This window comes from Morus notabilis, unplaced genomic scaffold (genome assembly GCF_000414095.1).
Source record: "Morus notabilis unplaced genomic scaffold, ASM41409v2 Scaffold290, whole genome shotgun sequence".
NCBI lineage: Eukaryota > Viridiplantae > Streptophyta > Magnoliopsida > Rosales > Moraceae > Morus > Morus notabilis.
In genome coordinates, this window is record NW_010358749.1 from 46,147 (window position 1) to 62,074 (window position 15,928).

The following is a 15,928-nucleotide window of genomic DNA, read 5'->3' on the forward strand; positions in this document are numbered from 1 at the left end:
GCTTCATTAAATGTCTTTGGATCTTTTTCTATATTAAGCAACAATGGTATTTTATTAAGTACACCATTTTTATCTCCTTCAACCAAAAAAGTTAAAGTTTGAGATGAAATAAAATCCGGTGCTAAGTCCTTTTCTTTTCTTTCACGTTGACTTCTTCTCGGTTCGAAAGATGTCATAGACTCTTTCCTTTTATTAGTGGAGGTTCCGGGAATGTCAACATATGGTTGATTAATATTAGATTCTAATTCAATGGAAGAATCAAGGCTAAACTTGTTCTCAACAAATTCAACGTCTCTTGATTCCACAATAACATTAGAATCTAGATTTAATAATCTATAAGCTTTGGAATTTTCAGCATATCCTACGAAAACACTTTTAATTCCTCTAGCTCCTAACTTTGATGATTTAGGGTCAATCATTCTATAAAAAGCTAGACAGCCCCACACCCTTAAATACATTAAGTTTGGTTTTCTTCCTTTCCATACTTCATATGGAGAGACATGTGTTTTCATAGATGTAATCCTATTGTGAACATGACGTGCTGTAAGTAAAGCTTCCCCCCATAAATTATTAGGCAATTTAGCATTAAGAAGCATAGAGTTAATCATATTAGTAAAAATTATATTCTTTCTTTCAGCCAATCCATTTTGTTGAGGAGTAAAAGGGGCTGAGTTTTTGTGAATAATTCTATGCTCTTCACAGAAAGCATCAAATTCATTTGAGAAATATTCACCACCTCTATCACTTCGAACCATTTTGATCTTCTTATCTTTTTGGTTCTCAATTTCAGCCTTATAAATTTTAAATTTATCAAAGGCTTCATCTTTTATTCTAAGTAAATACACATAAGTGTATCTAGAACAATCATCAATAAAAGTGATAAAGTATCTCTTCTTCCTCTTGTCAAAATTTTATTATACTCACAAATATCGGTATGAATCATATCCAATATTTGAGTATTACATTCGGCTCTAGGAAAAGGTTTCTTAGTCATCTTTGCTTGTATGCAAATTTCACACTTATCATTTTTAATATCTTTGCAATTAATCAAACCATGTTTAGACATATATTTCAAAGATCTAAAATTTAAGTGTGCTAAACGTGCATGCCAAACATCAAAAGAATCAACAATATAAAGAGAATTCACATCATCTTTATTATTAATACTTAGTTTGTACATGCCATCACAAGAATATCCCTTTCCCACAAAGATCTCATTCTTAGATACAATACAATTATTGCCCTCAAGTACAATCTTAAGCCCATTCTTACACATAAGACTAGCGGATACAAGATTTTTTCTAATGTCAGGAACATGATGAACATTGTTCAAAGTAAGCTTCTTTCCGGAAGTAAAGTTAATCTCCACCACTCCTCTCCCGGCAACCATCGTTGCATCATTATTCCCCATGAGAACCGTCTGTCCTTCCTTTTCCACTTTGTATGATAAGAACATAGTCTTGTCATTACAAACGTGGATTGTGACACCAGAAGCAAGCCACCAATCGGAGGATTTAGATGCAGCCATGTTAGTTTCTATAATCATGCTAATTTGCAATTCTGAGACCGTAGCACAAATGTCTTCGGATTTCTCTTCAACAGCATTGGCTTTGTTGGTGTTAACTTCTTCCTTTTTCTTCTTGTATCTGCAGTCATTTTGGCGATGGCCTTTCTTACAAAAGAAACAATTTTCAGAAAATTTCTTTTGGCCATTATCGGGCTTTTTGAACTTCTTGTCATTATTGACTGAAATTCTTTGAAAACTTACTAGCTTCAGCAACATTAACTTTAGAGGAATCTATAATCTTGCTCTTGGAATCACGAGACTTAGTCTCTTCTTCGATTCTCAAGTGTTTTTGTAATTCCTCCAAAGTTATGTCATCTCTCCTATGAAGGAGTTTCTTTCTATAACCATTCCAACTTTGATGCAATTTAGCAATAATTGCCCCCACTTAAAATGATTCAGAAATTTCAACTTTCAATTCACGACACTTAGTAACAATGACTTGCAATTCATGTATTTGATCTAGAACAAACTTGGTATCAACCATGACAAATTCAAGAAATTTCAAGATGAGAAATTTGTCTGCACCTTCCTTCTCAGTTTTGTACTTGTATTCGAGAGCGTTCCAAATCTCCACCGGAGACTCCATCGAGTTGTAAAGATAGTTGAGCCTATCGGAGAGAGTGTTAAGAATATGACCCCGGCACATGACTTCATCATCTTCACGCTTCTTCCTTGCAGTCTTCAATTCTTCAGAATCATCCTCCTTTGGTTCAGAAAGTGGCTCCAATTTTGGATCAAGCACAAAGGCGATCTTAAGCACAGTGAGAAGGAAGAACACCTTTCCCTTCCAGCGGGTGAAATTGGTACCATCAAAACGATCAAGTTGAACATTAGGATTGAGGAAAGACGTCATGTTCTTTTCAACCTCCATTGCAGCAAGTTTAAAACCGTAAAGATTGTTGGGAAATTCATATTTGGGAGGATGAAAAGAATATAGAAAGTAAGAAGAGGGTTTAAGGCATATAGAAATACTTTCCTTTAAAGTTTTATTTGCTCTCACTTCTCAAAGTTTGCTAATGAGTTTTAATGGCAAATTACCCCCAAGATACAACAAACCCTTGAACACAATATCCAGTAAAAATATTGAGTTCCAAAACAATAATAAGTCTAAAGATTTTCTGGAGCATTGATTAAAGATAGGGATGCATACATCCTCTTTAAACGTTACAAGCTTTCACATAAATATGCATTTTCCAATCTGAAGGTTATCTTTTATGGGCTGATGCACTTATAACAATAGTTATATCTATTGTTAATAAGTACTCAGATATGTGAGAAAGCATATCACAAATGGATGCAATGGTTCAAGACCTTTTCAGATCACTAAAACACACGAAAACACGTTTTTCGGTAGCAATTTGCGCTACAGCGGATGAGATTCTCGCTGCAGCGCTCGGGCATCACAAAACAGATCTGAGAGGTCTGTTTTGTGCGCGCTGCAGTGCGTCCGTGCGTTGCAGCGCGCACAGCCTTGTGCGCACTGTCACGCGCTGTTTTTCTAAATGGCATTGTAGCGCATTAAACATGCGCTGTAGTGCTTCCTTCTTGTGTTTTAGGTCAAAATTTTGTGATATTGTAATTGAGAGATATATTACAATCTCTCTAACACTATGTGATTCAAAGTTGTAATATGTGAGTATACGAGACATGTGTTATTGATGTTAGCATAACTATGCATGCATGACATGATGTAAAGATATGTACCGTTGAACATAAAATGAGAAGAATGAATATTAAAAGTGAAGAGAGAGTTAAATGATGGTTTTGTAGTTTTTGACGGGTTTTGTGTCTCCAAGGAGACTGCCAGACCTCTTGCGGCGTGGGAAGCTTCTCTGATGATCACGGGAAAGGATTTGTGTTTATTATGATTAGCCCCACGTGACAGCATTTTAATAATATAGGTCAAAGGACCTTTGTCTCAATAGAGACTTGCGGTGTGGGAAGCTTCCTCGATGATCACGAGGAAGAATTGGTTTTAAATGTGAAAAATGTGTTTTACCCCACACAACGGCATTTGATGTTATGTATGTTGTCACCACACGATCCGATAAGGTATCTGGGATACCACCCCGTCTAAGTAATTGTGCGCATAAGATAAAAGAATGAATGAAAAGTTAAAATGTATGATGTTAACAAGTCATGAGCTCATACATATTTTCATTGTTGTTATATCATGCATTATTCTACTTATTGGGCTTTAGCTCACTTATTTTTATGGTGATGCAGATGAGGGTACATCTCAGCATTAGTTATGGACTAGACGGTTGGCTGGCGCAATCCTGAAAACTGAGACATGTGTATGTGGACTAACTGACCTGCATTTTAGAGGTTCTCGTTGTACTTAGGGATTATGTGAGCCCGTGGGGGTATATATAGTATAAGGCTGAGCCTATTTTTAATAGATGTATTATATTGTATATGTTTGGCCAGCCTGTTGGAGTACATTATGGCCCCGTTCATTTCGCTGATTCGAATTTAGAATTCGAGTTGAGATGTGATTTTATGTGAGAGCTTTTTACTGTAGCAAAAAAGTTAGATGTGATTGTTTGTGAGAGCTTTTTACTATAGAAAAACTCGAATTCTAAACTCGAATCAGCGAAGTGAACGGAGCCTATATATATTTTGATTATCTTTCCTTGTTAGGAAGTTTAAAAAGTTCAAATTTACCCGTATTTTTTTTATACTTAATACGTATAACATGTTAGGGTAATTTAAGAGAAGATTAAGAAGTAAGACTACTTAATATGACTAATTGGATAATTTAGAGTCATATTATGGGGGGTGTTACAAACGGCTCCTCCAGAGAAAATGATGAAAAGCCACTTTTATAACTCCTAATACAACTGGACATGTTCTTTTCACAACTCGCTCTAGAAAAACTTGAGTTATAAAGTAAATTTTATGGGAGAAAAAATATTGTAATAAAAAAGTTAAATTTAAATTTTTATAGGAGAAAACATTACAACAAAAAATTTTGAGTTGTCATTTGAGTCGTGAAAAAAAAAAAAAAAAAAAAAAAAAAAAATTTTCCCCCTTTTTTTTTTCATTTGGGGTCGGAAAAAAAAAAAAAAAAAAAAAAAAAAACATGTCTGCCATTTCACTTTAACTGAAGGATGATTTTGTAATTTTCCCTAACATTTCTTTTTTTGGCTAAGAAAATTATTCCAAATAGTTCATGAGGACGTACACATATTCAGGTCCGCACAATTATAAAATAACAAATCAGAAACGCCACGTGGTTTTGCTGACAGAGAGGAAAAGAGCAAAAGACAAAACAAAAATATTAACAATTCAAGCAAAAAAACAAAAATAAAATAAATCAGTCCACCAAACCTACCTGCCACTTCCGAATTTCGATGAGGGTCTGCTAATAATATATAATAGTAACTCTCTTTTTGTTTTTCCAGCGTCCCTGCTATAGAGGATCAGATCATCAGTTGGGAGCCATCAGCCATGGATATGGAAAAAAATGGATGTAGTTATTATGAAAACGAGATCAAATGGAAGTTCCAAGGCAACAAAGAGCTCAACGCAGCCTGCCTCTCCGTCCGAGGTATTCTAAACATGCTTCTGGACAACCTTGACAAAGCCAAATGTAAGATCACGCCAAGCATTATGCTTGGCCGTGGTGACCCCACCGAGTTTCCGAGCTTTCGGACGACGCCGCTCGCCGTCGACGCTGTCTCCGACGCCCTCCGCTCTTTCAAGTTCAACTCTTACGCTCCCACCGCCGGCGTCCTTCAGGCTAGGAGGTGCATTTTTTATTTCTTTTATTTGCCACTGCATGCAAATTATGTTTCTGGTTATAGTTTCCCAAATACTATTAGTAGTACTAATTTTTCTCTTCCATAGTACTAGTACTATTACTTTTATGATATTGATTGATATGTAGTAATTATAGAAATTATATTCTTGAAAAAATGATAACCGGTGATATGAATAATATATTATTGTGTGTTTGATTACACTATTACGTTTGGCATGCTTTAAGGATTTGTGTTATGATTCGAATCATAGTTCGTGACTCGCTATAATATTTTTTCTCATAAAAAGTACACGTAAATCAAGAATGGTTCTGAATAGTGATTTTAATTATGATTCTGAAACCAGAATTATGATTCATGATTTGAGGTTTAAATTATGATTCTGAAACTATGATTTAAAATCAGAGGTTTGAATAACTTTGAATTAAGAGGGGTGGTTTTAGAATCATGATTTGAGCTAATTTAAAACATCACATCAGATTCTAAATCATGATTCAGAATCATGCAAACCAAACACTTATTTTAAATCATGATTCAAAATCACTGTAAACAAATACTGATTCTGAACTAGAATTTAAAATTATAATTCTGGATCCATATATCAAATGCACCCTAAAAGTCCTTGAACATAATTGCTTCCTAAATGCTGGTTCAGATTCCTGAATCTGTATGACAAACAGAACGATGACTTTTTTTTTTTTTTTTTTGAAAGGACAGAGGATGACTTTTTATCACATATTATTGCTATTTAAAAAAAAAAAAATAGTGGTGAGTGACTAATCACCTGGTAAATTCAATGTTAATGTGCTCAGTACTAATCTTCTTCGAGTGAGAAAATTAGGTGGCATTATAAAAAATTTTATATGTTTTCGAATTTATGTCAGTCTTTTTGTAGTTTGGATATATATATATATATATATATGCACATTGTGGTAACCTTTAACTAGTTCATTTGTACGGGACAAATCAAAAGGCTCCAATATTCGTAGCATAAATTCGAAGCTAAAAATTTCTCTCTCAAATGCAGTAACTGGGCTATAATACAAATGGGGAAACTTTTCTTTTCTTTTTTTTTTTTAAACAATTTTAGTAACGGGAACATATATATGAAACATCAAGTTCATTTTAATATATTTCACACCAGGGCTATTGCAAAGTACCTCTCCAAGGATCTCTCCTACGAAGTATTAGAAGATGATGTTTACCTCACAGCTGGTTGCACACAATCAATAGAGATCATAATATCAGTTCTGGCACGTCCTGATGCCAACATTCTGCTCCCAAGACCAGGTTACCCTCAATATGAAGCTCGAGCAGCTTACGAAAAACTCGAAGTCCGCCATTTTGATCTTGTTCCCGAGAACGGTTGGGAAGTGGATCTTGATTCTGTTGAAGCTCTTGCCGATGACAACACTGTGGCTATTGTTATCATCAACCCCAGCAATCCCTGTGGAAATGTGTTTACGTACCAACATTTAAAGAAGGTGCTGAATTAGATTTTTAAAAATTCATTAATTTGTTTGGTGTAATTGAGGTTTTTGTGTTTGGTTTTTGTGCTTGTAGATTGCGGAAACGGCAAGGAAACTAGGGATTCTTGTGATTGCTGATGAAGTCTATGGCCATTTAGTAGTTGGGAGCAATCCATTTGTGCCAATGGGAGAGTTTGCATCACTGGTTCCTGTTGTTACACTTGGGTCCTTGTCAAAGAGATGGATTGTTCCTGGTTGGAGACTTGGTTGGATTGTGACAAATGATCCCAATGGCCTACTTAGAAAAACTGGGGTTTCTATTCTCTCTTTCCTCAAATTGCCATGTCTTCTTATGGAATATATATCTATTATCTTATCCTATTTTCTCCTTCACAGATAGTGGAGAGCATTAACAACTGCCTCAACATCACATCTGACACTCCAACCTTCATTCAGGTAGCCCGTTGATCAATTTATCCCTTCCCTTTTTTGGTGTAATTTGAAGAAACAAACGTGAAAACCAAACTGATGTGGCTTGTGTTCCTCAGGCTGCAGTTCCTGAGATTCTCGAGAAAACAAACGACGAATTCTTTTTGAGTATCATCAACATAATGAGACAAGCTGCAGACCTTTTGTATGAAACAGTTAAGGAGATTCCTTGCCTTAGTTGTCCACACAAACCAGAAGGATCCATGACTGTAATGGTGAGGACTTATAAAATCTGAGACTAGCTCTGTTGTATTCATGCCTCAATTCTACGACAGTAAGGTATCTCTATAACTAGTGCATGATTCCAAATGTTGGATATGGTCAAAATCTCAACAAAGAAATAAAAGCATGTGAAACTGACAGAACGTGATATAGATTTGACAATTCCAATCTAAGCAGTAGCTATTTTTTCGTACCTACCGCAGAATTCTCACAGTTCTACACTAATTTAAAAGTTTTCTATAATTCAGGTCAAGCTAAACCCGTCCCCACTTGAAGACATTGTTGATGATGTAGACTTCTGTATCAAGCTGGCTAAGGAGGAATCTGTCATTATTCTGCCAGGTAAAGACTGAGCGCCTCACTTGCACACTTGTTGGCACCTAAAGGAACCTTTTGATTCCTTTACCGTGCCTATTTTCCATCAGATAATTCATTATTACTGAAGTTCTATCGATTGATGCTTGCAGGAGTTGCTGTCGGATTGAAAAACTGGATGCGAATTACTTTTGCCGTTGAGCTTGTTTCTCTTGAAGATGCCCTTGGGAGGCTAAAAGCTTTCTGCCAAAGACATGCCAAGAAGCAGTAATATTTAATGTCCCTAAGTCATATATTTGAGTGACTAGTTGAGATACAACTTAAGCGTTGGATTTCAGTTCTCAATCTCCAGCTTAGACCTATTAGATAAAAATAAACCACTTGCCCAGAAGAAGTAATGAGGTTTCTATATTCAGCTTGATAGTGATCAACAATATCTGTTGGCTGATCTCTCTTTCAGAATTGTTATGAAAACTCTCTTAGTTGTCTGCTGGTTGGTAAAATAGCCAGATTTTAGCTTAATATGACAGACAAGTTGTGGTATTACCAGCATTTGGCTAATTGATTGTCTCTCTTAAAAGCCCTGAGAGAAAACCGTTTAGTAATAAGGAACTTTCCTATCAATTTCTTACTTTGCTTGGTAACCAAATGGGACATAGAAACTATACAGTGAATTATTAAGGGAAATCAAAGAAGATATGAGTAAACGGTAACATGGATGAGCAACAATCATTCTGAGCTGATATTGGGACTACTCATACTTGATGAAAGCCTTTGTTTGTTTCATAGGTTTGAACCTAACTAAAAGGCTTTGATTCAAACCATTTTTTGCTACAATATTTTCTCTCACAAAAAGTTAGTCCAATTATTTAAAAGACTACATAACTTGCGAACACAATCATTTCTAGAAATGTTAAACCAGAAAGAAAGGTCAGGCAAAAGACAATGAGACAAGGAATCCAACAATAACTTAATCTAAAAGAGTTTATATTAGGAATCATGCGAGTATGAAGCATATTACAATCAAATATCAAAAAATCAACAAGGAGCCATTGATCTCATGCCACATTTATAATGGATATGTAAACACCAAGGACCAAGAACATGAGAAGCAACGCATAGTTGCCAATCTACGTCCGAATACAGGCATCATAGACCCGACAAGAAGTTGGTCATCTTTGGGTGCACGCAAACATGAAAACCAACAAAAGTTGGTAATCTTCAAACACCCTGCCTTATTCTGACTTCATCTTCACTAGAGAGGGATTTTATTTAAGAACACCCTACCTTATTCTAACTGCCAATTTTCAAGGAATTGCTTATCATTCCGAAAAATCCTATTGCTTTTTTGCATGCCTTTGGCAGAAGGCCTTTATCCATTCAAGGCCATCTTGAAGAACTGAAAGCTCAACGGCAAACGTAATGCGCAGCCAATTCTTCATTCCCACAGTTACGCCTGCCAAAAAAAGTGAATTCTAAGAATTACTTCTGGCTCAAGAAATGTGGAATTTACCACCCCATTGGGGTATAGCATAAAGCTTTTCTTTTTCGAATGGAACTAAGCAAATTCTAATAGTTCTGTTTCTCATTAATTGCCACTGATGTCCAGGTAAACATCTGCTTAAGTCAAATTTATCCTGCTCAAAATTAAGACGAAGATACTAATGGTATGTTTACCAAACCGTAATGGAATATTGTGGGAAAAGTAGTTCTGATGTCCAGGTAAACATCTGCTTAAGTCAAATTTATCCTGCTCAAAATTAAGACGAAGATCAACTTTAACATCCTACAAACTAATGGTATGTTTACCAAACCGTAATGGAATATTGTGGGAAAAGTAGTCAGCTTAGAAAAGAGAGTAAAGGAATATAAATGGGGATCATTGATTTACTCTTGAGTATTTATATTATCTATTTGGAAATGGAATGGGAAAAGAACTAATTCCCTTCCAGCTTTTACTAAATTTAAGAATAAGATCTTGTCAACTAATTACTGAAATTTCCTGGTCCGTAATTTTATGATCATCGGCTTATAAACCCATATCAGTAAATTATGCATCTACTCCAATTAATCGAGTAATAATACCAAGAGGAAAGTTAAGATTGTCATTCCCTTCCCTCATTTCTTATATCATACGGGTGCACTAAATTATTGCTCGTGATTTTTTAAGTAGACACATGAATAGGTAAAACAAGAATACTCTTCGCCCTCTCCCTCTCTCTTTCTCATTCACGTGAAGTAAATGCGCCATAAATACCATGATATGCTCTACTATTGGATTGTGGATAAATGTCAAACAGCAGATCAGGAATTATCTTACTGTCCTAAACGAAGATGCAACCTAGAACTGAAAATAATGATTCTTGTAAATGATTTCTTCTTACCCGGTAGAACCATAACCGATTCCTCTTTCGCAAGCTTGAGGCAGAAGTCCAAGTCATCATTAATGTCATCCAACAAAGAAACGTTTAGCTTCACCTGCAATACAACTGAAATATTTTTAACATTTTTCTTTAGTGGCTTAAGAAAGTATGCAGGCAATATGCTGCCACTCACCATTACAAGCATGGAGCCTTCCGGCTTGTTTGGACAGGTAATGCAAGGGATTTCTTTTATTGTGTTATAACATATGTCTGCAGTTTCTCTCAGTGCCTCAATAATTTTTGAGAAGTAATCCTCCATTGTGTTCTGAATGATGTTAGGAAGCGCGCCCTGGTGCATAAACCGAATTGTTTAATAGTTAAGCTGGTAAGCAACAGCAAAAGCATGGATTATACTTGAATCATTAACAATTATTTTTTCTTTTCCTCTCAAGCCCCCTTTTTCCCTTTTTTTTTCTTGAACTTTTCGGTAGACCCCAATGAAGTTCGAGAGAAATATGGGAAGACAGAAACCATATTTTCCTCCTTTTTTTTATGAAAAGAGGAAGATGCAGTTCAAATCACCATTACTACAGATATCTTAGTCGCACGCGAAACCTACATGTTAGAGAATTTAACACATTTGGTTCATGAGTTCAGAACCATGATTCAGAACCATTCTCAGTTTACGTGTATTTTTTGTGAGAAAAAATATTGTAACGAGCCACGAACCATGATCCGAACCATGACACGAATTTTTGCTCCAAACGCAGCAATTTTTCTATGTCATCTGCAGTGTCTCTCATTCCCACTGCAGAAACTGCCTGCTCTCGAGATATGTTAATAAAGCGTCAAACATAAGTCAGATAATTTTTCTTGTTAGTGAAGTGGGAGCCATAAGCCTCACGGCACCATATCAAACAAAAGCGTCAAAAAAAAAAAGCCAATTAGTTTTTCTCATTTTTTTTTTTGACACATAAACTCAAATTGATTGAAAGTTAAAGCATAGAAGCCAATTAGTTTTTCTCTTTTTTTTTTTGACACATAAACTCAAATTGATTGAAAGTTAAAGCATAGAAAGATAAAGGCATAATCATGTACTCATAAATAGAATTGCAAAATTCAGTACCTGAATGAAGGTTACAGGATCAGATGAGACAAGAAGACGGCTAATAATTTACTTAATCACCTGTTGGAGGAAGAAAAAAAAAATTCTGATATCAGAAACTATATTAAACTTTTGTTCATAGTCCTAACTATCATAAGCCTCAACGTGTTCATGTATGTGCCTGCACAAATTTTTGATTCGAGTATAACATCAACTAAACAGGCTCAAGCACACACAGAGTTGGAGAGATTTAGAGAGAAAAGAGGACCCCAGTTTTCCGAAGAATGCCATTGGGGTCATTTGTCACAAGCCAACCAAGCCGCCAACCGGGAACAGACCATCTATTTGATATAGAACCAAGTGTTACAACAGGCACAAATGGGGTACTTCCAAAAGTAAGACGCTCGTAAACTTCATCCGCAATCACGAGAATTCTAAGCTTCCTTGCCATCTCTGCAACCTACAATAATACAAAATGAAAACTGCGAGATTTTTCCGACCTTAATTTCTCCATCATGAGAGCTCGAAAATGAAGAATGATCAAGAGTCATTGGAGGACCAACCTTCTCTAAATGCTGGCGTGAGTAGACACACTTCCACAAGGATTGCCAGGATTTATGACAACAATGGCAATAGTATTCTCATATGAAAGAGTTTCGACGCTTTGAAGATCGATCTCCCAACGTTGATCAGGAAGAAGATCAAAGCAACGAACCTCGAGATTGCAACACATTGCTCGAGTTTCATAGTAGGAAAGCCTGGCCTTGGAAGCAGAATGTTGGCACCGGGACGGGCAAGGGCTGTCAATATGATCTAAGTAGCTTGTGTGCACCCAAGCGTGAGATTAATATCATCCGGGGATAAAGATCATGAGAGATACTCTGCAACAGCCCTGTTACATTTTAAGCCTCAAACTTACAAGGATCTATTTTTCACCAAGAAATTAACAAAAGATAGGATTTGTACTATTTCCCTCCACAGAAAAAAAAAAAAAAAAAAAAAAAAAAAAAAAAAAAAAAAAAAATGAACGATTAGACTTTCTGGTATATGGTGGCTGTGAGTACTGAAAATGTAATTTCAACAATACATGCATTGGCTAGTTGGGGCAAATAAAAATGTACCCAAAAAAAAAAAAAAGGGTAGAAATTTCTAAAATCTCTCTTTTATACCTCAAGGCCTATTCCAAGAAACATATAAAACTGAAAATAATCCAATTTAGAAAGTTTCAAGGCCTATTCCAAGAAACATATAAAACTGAAAATAATCCAATTTAGAAAGTTTTAGTTGCACTTTTTGGGTGATTATTTTTTGTGCTTACATTTTAAGTCGAAGCATAATTTTAGCTCCTCTTTCCTTTAACTTAATCCCTCTGAAGAACAAAATTTGTCGCATAACACTTTTTGTGAATGTGCAATAACTCTGTATCATCTAAAGTCTGTTTAATTTATGAGTTTAAATTAGTGATTTTTATTTTGACTTTTAAAATTTAAACTTTTTATGAGAGAAAAACATTGTAGCGTAATCAAAAATCATGATTTAAACCCTACAGAACCTTTAAAATAAATACATTGTTTCCTAATAATTCCTTTCAAAATAAACTTTTGGACATTTGACTCTCTAGTCGATACATTACAGTGGATTAGTGATAATGAAGAAATACAGTACTCCTTATTAGCACTTGCACTTCGGCCCAAATAAATAAAAAAAAGAGCCAAAATAGGTCTTTTTATGAAATGGCTTCCATATCAGTAGGGCCGGTTTTTATTGTTAGATCTAGTCATATCACGTTCACATCATATTAAATTAGTGGTGCGTTATTTTTTTAATGCCAACTAGACAAAATTCTAAAATAAAAATTTTTGGAACTTCTTTCTCAAATTCAAATCTGTTATTTAATTTTAATGTCTTAATTAATATCGAACCAATTAAATTATGTCACGTCATATTAAAAATTTAAATTATTTTTTAATTAATTTTTTTGTGTTAATCATGAAATGATGTGATGTGATTTAATTAGTTAAACACTAACTAAAATACTAAAAATTAAACTCCAGATTTGGATCCTCTTTCTTAGCCTTATTCCAAGAAGGAATTTATGCTTTCTGATAAATAACACTTCATCTCTTCGGCTGATTTTCTTCTCTAGAATCAGTAACTTAACAAATATGAGTTTTTCTGAATTTGCACCGACTCATACTTTTTTTTCCTGATATTTCCACCTCTAAAGCAAAATTTGGATGGTCTGACTTTCTTCACTAACATCTACATCGGTTAGTTACTGCAAATAAAACTTAAAAACAATAATCATGACAATCAAAAGAAGATATTTTCTTCAGTAGAATCAATCTCCTATAAGAAGAAAGTAAGTGAATTTGATTCGAAACTGTTGGAGAAATTCAGAATTGGGAGGATGAAAAGAATAGAGAATGCAGAAAGAGGGTTTGAGGCGTATAGGAATACTTTCCTTTAAGGTTTTATTTGCCCTCACTTCTCAAAGTTTGCTAATGAGTTTTAAATGACAAATTACCCCCAAGATACAACAAACCCTTGAACACAATATCCAGTAAAAAATATTGAGTTCCAGAACAATAATGATCTGTATTTTCTGAAGTCCATCAAATAAAGACAGTGATGCATCCATCATCTTTAAGTGTTACAACCTTTCACATAAAGATACTTTTTTAATTTGAAGGTTATCTTTTATATGCTGATGCACTTATATCAATTGTTATCTATATTGTTAATAAGTGCTCAGATATGTGAGAAAACATATCACAAATAGATGCAATGGTTTGAGACCTTTTCAGATCACTAAAACACACGAAAACACATTTTCCATCAACAATTTGCGCTGCAGTGCCCAAGAGGTGCGCTGCAGCGCGCGGGCTTAGCAAAACAGACCCGAGAGGTCTGTTTTGCGCAGGCTGCAGCGCCCAAGCGTGCGCTGCAGCGCGCAGGCTTAGCAAAACAGAACCGAGAGGGCTGTTTTACGCAGGCTGCCGCGCCCAAGCGCGCTGTAGCGCGCACTCTTGCGCGCTGTAGCGCGCGCTAGTATCAGCCCACTCTTCCCGAATGTGTTTTAAGCCAATTTTGTGATATCGAAATTGAGAGATATATTACAATCTCTCTAACATAAACTATCAGGTACCTTCTCACTGAGAGAAAGCCGTTCGCCGGACTAGAATAGTGATTGAAGTTGGCAGAGCGCAAGGCGTCGATAATGGCGTCTTCGGCGACGGTTGGCGTCTGAAAGCGAGGAAAGGCTGACGGATCGCCATGGCCGAGAGGAACGGGTGGCTTCCGGTCATCGAGATTTGCCCTTATCATATAGAGAACAGCCCGGATGGACATGGCCGACGCCCTCTCCGGCTCGCCGTCTTCGTCCCGGCAGAAGTTCCAGTGTTGCTCTGCCTCCACCGCCGTCCCGTTCTCCATCTTTGTAGCTCTCCTCGTCTGTAATGGTCCGTTGTTTGAAGGTGGAGAATAGAAAGAATACTATGAGAGTTAACGTGCATTTGAAGTAAGGATTCATAAATAAATTTTTGGGTTTGTAGTACATTGTTCCTGAAATTTGACAAATTATCACCTAAATTTTTAATTTTGATGATGAGTCCTCTAACTTGTTTAACTATTGTAATTAATCTCATTTAAATAACGAATGTTAAAGAATAGACTAAAAAAGACATGGGCTAGTCACATGTGGAGTTCTAAAGCAGCAAAATCTGTATTTTCTACGCTTTAAATATTAAATAAAAGGATTAATTATAAAATTTTCTCCTAAATTATACATTATATAACATTTTACTCCTTAATCTTTAAAATGTAATATATATTCCCTTAAACAATATAATGTTAACAAAAAAAATCTCATTCGTTAGGTTTTTTAACTGAAATTGACATTTAATTTACTATTTTGAGGATATTTTAGTAATTTTATGGTTTAAAATTAATTTGAATTTAATCTAATTTATATATTTAAAAACTTAATAAATTTTTTTATTCTACCAAAAACAGATTCATAAAGCTACCAAAATACTCTAAAATAACAAATTAAATGTCAATTCATGTTAATAAACCTAATGAAGGGATTTTTTTAACATTTTATTATTTAAGAAAAATTAATGTTACGTTTCAAAGTTAGAGGACAAAGTGTTATAAGAGATATAATTTAGTAGGAGTTTTTGTAATTAATCTTAAATAAAATACTAATGAAATACCTAAATTAATCTTAACCATTGATCTTTAAATATTTTAATCTTAACCGTTCATTTTCTTTAACCCAAAAAATGCCTCCCTATCTCTCCATCCTAAAATTCTTTACCGAAAAGAAAGTTTCCATAACAAAAATTAATCAAATTGTTTCGTCAAATTTCAAAAATCAATCTGACACATTCGTTAAGAAAGTTGCGTTAAGCAATTGAGTATGGAGAAATTATGTGTTAATTTAACGAAGTAATTTGTTTTGGTAATGGAGTTCAGAAAATTGTTAAAAATTGGGGGAAATGAATGCCATGTTTAGAATTGATCTTGTTTTTATTTTTCACATTTTTTGACAAAAAAAATGAAAACATTTTTAAAACGACGTTTGATGTAATAAAGACAAAAAAGGGAAATGAAAACGATTTTTTGGTTTA

General features: G+C 35.0%; 1 protein-coding gene, 1 long non-coding RNA gene and 1 pseudogene across 2 annotated transcripts in view; 2 read left to right on the plus strand and 1 right to left on the minus strand.

The window, feature by feature from the left end:
- The window catches only part of LOC112090634, a 6,970-nt gene extending 3,112 nt beyond the window's left edge, over positions 1–3,858 (plus strand). The window contains exon 3 of the long non-coding RNA XR_002901740.1: positions 3,794–3,858. This is a non-coding gene — a long non-coding RNA (uncharacterized LOC112090634). The remainder of the gene's footprint in view (positions 1–3,793) is intronic.
- Positions 3,859–8,417, plus strand: LOC21393606 (probable aminotransferase TAT2). Its single transcript, XM_010093167.2, has 8 exons — positions 3,859–3,864; positions 4,975–5,319; positions 6,476–6,815; positions 6,895–7,113; positions 7,197–7,256; positions 7,349–7,504; positions 7,760–7,853; positions 7,979–8,417. Exons 2-8 carry the CDS (start codon positions 5,021–5,023, stop codon positions 8,095–8,097), a joined length of 1,287 nt encoding a protein of 428 aa, XP_010091469.1. The 5' UTR covers positions 3,859–3,864; positions 4,975–5,020; the 3' UTR covers positions 8,098–8,417.
- Positions 8,418–9,163: 746 nt separating this feature from the next.
- Positions 9,164–14,729, minus strand: LOC21393608 (annotated as a pseudogene).
- Positions 14,730–15,928: the final 1,199 nt, after the last annotated feature.

What these genes read in the sequence shown, in the direction of transcription:
- LOC21393606 (XM_010093167.2), top strand. Translation starts at nt 5,021, where the DNA reads ATGGATATGGAAAAAAATGGATGTAGTTATTATGAAAACGAGATCAAA. An exon ending in CGTACCAACATTTAAAGAAG is followed by an intron (nt 6,816 to 6,894) that starts GTGCTGAATTAG and finishes TTGTGCTTGTAG; the next exon opens with ATTGCGGAAACGGCAAGGAA. An exon ending in GCCTACTTAGAAAAACTGGG is followed by an intron (nt 7,114 to 7,196) that starts GTTTCTATTCTC and finishes TCTCCTTCACAG; the next exon opens with ATAGTGGAGAGCATTAACAA.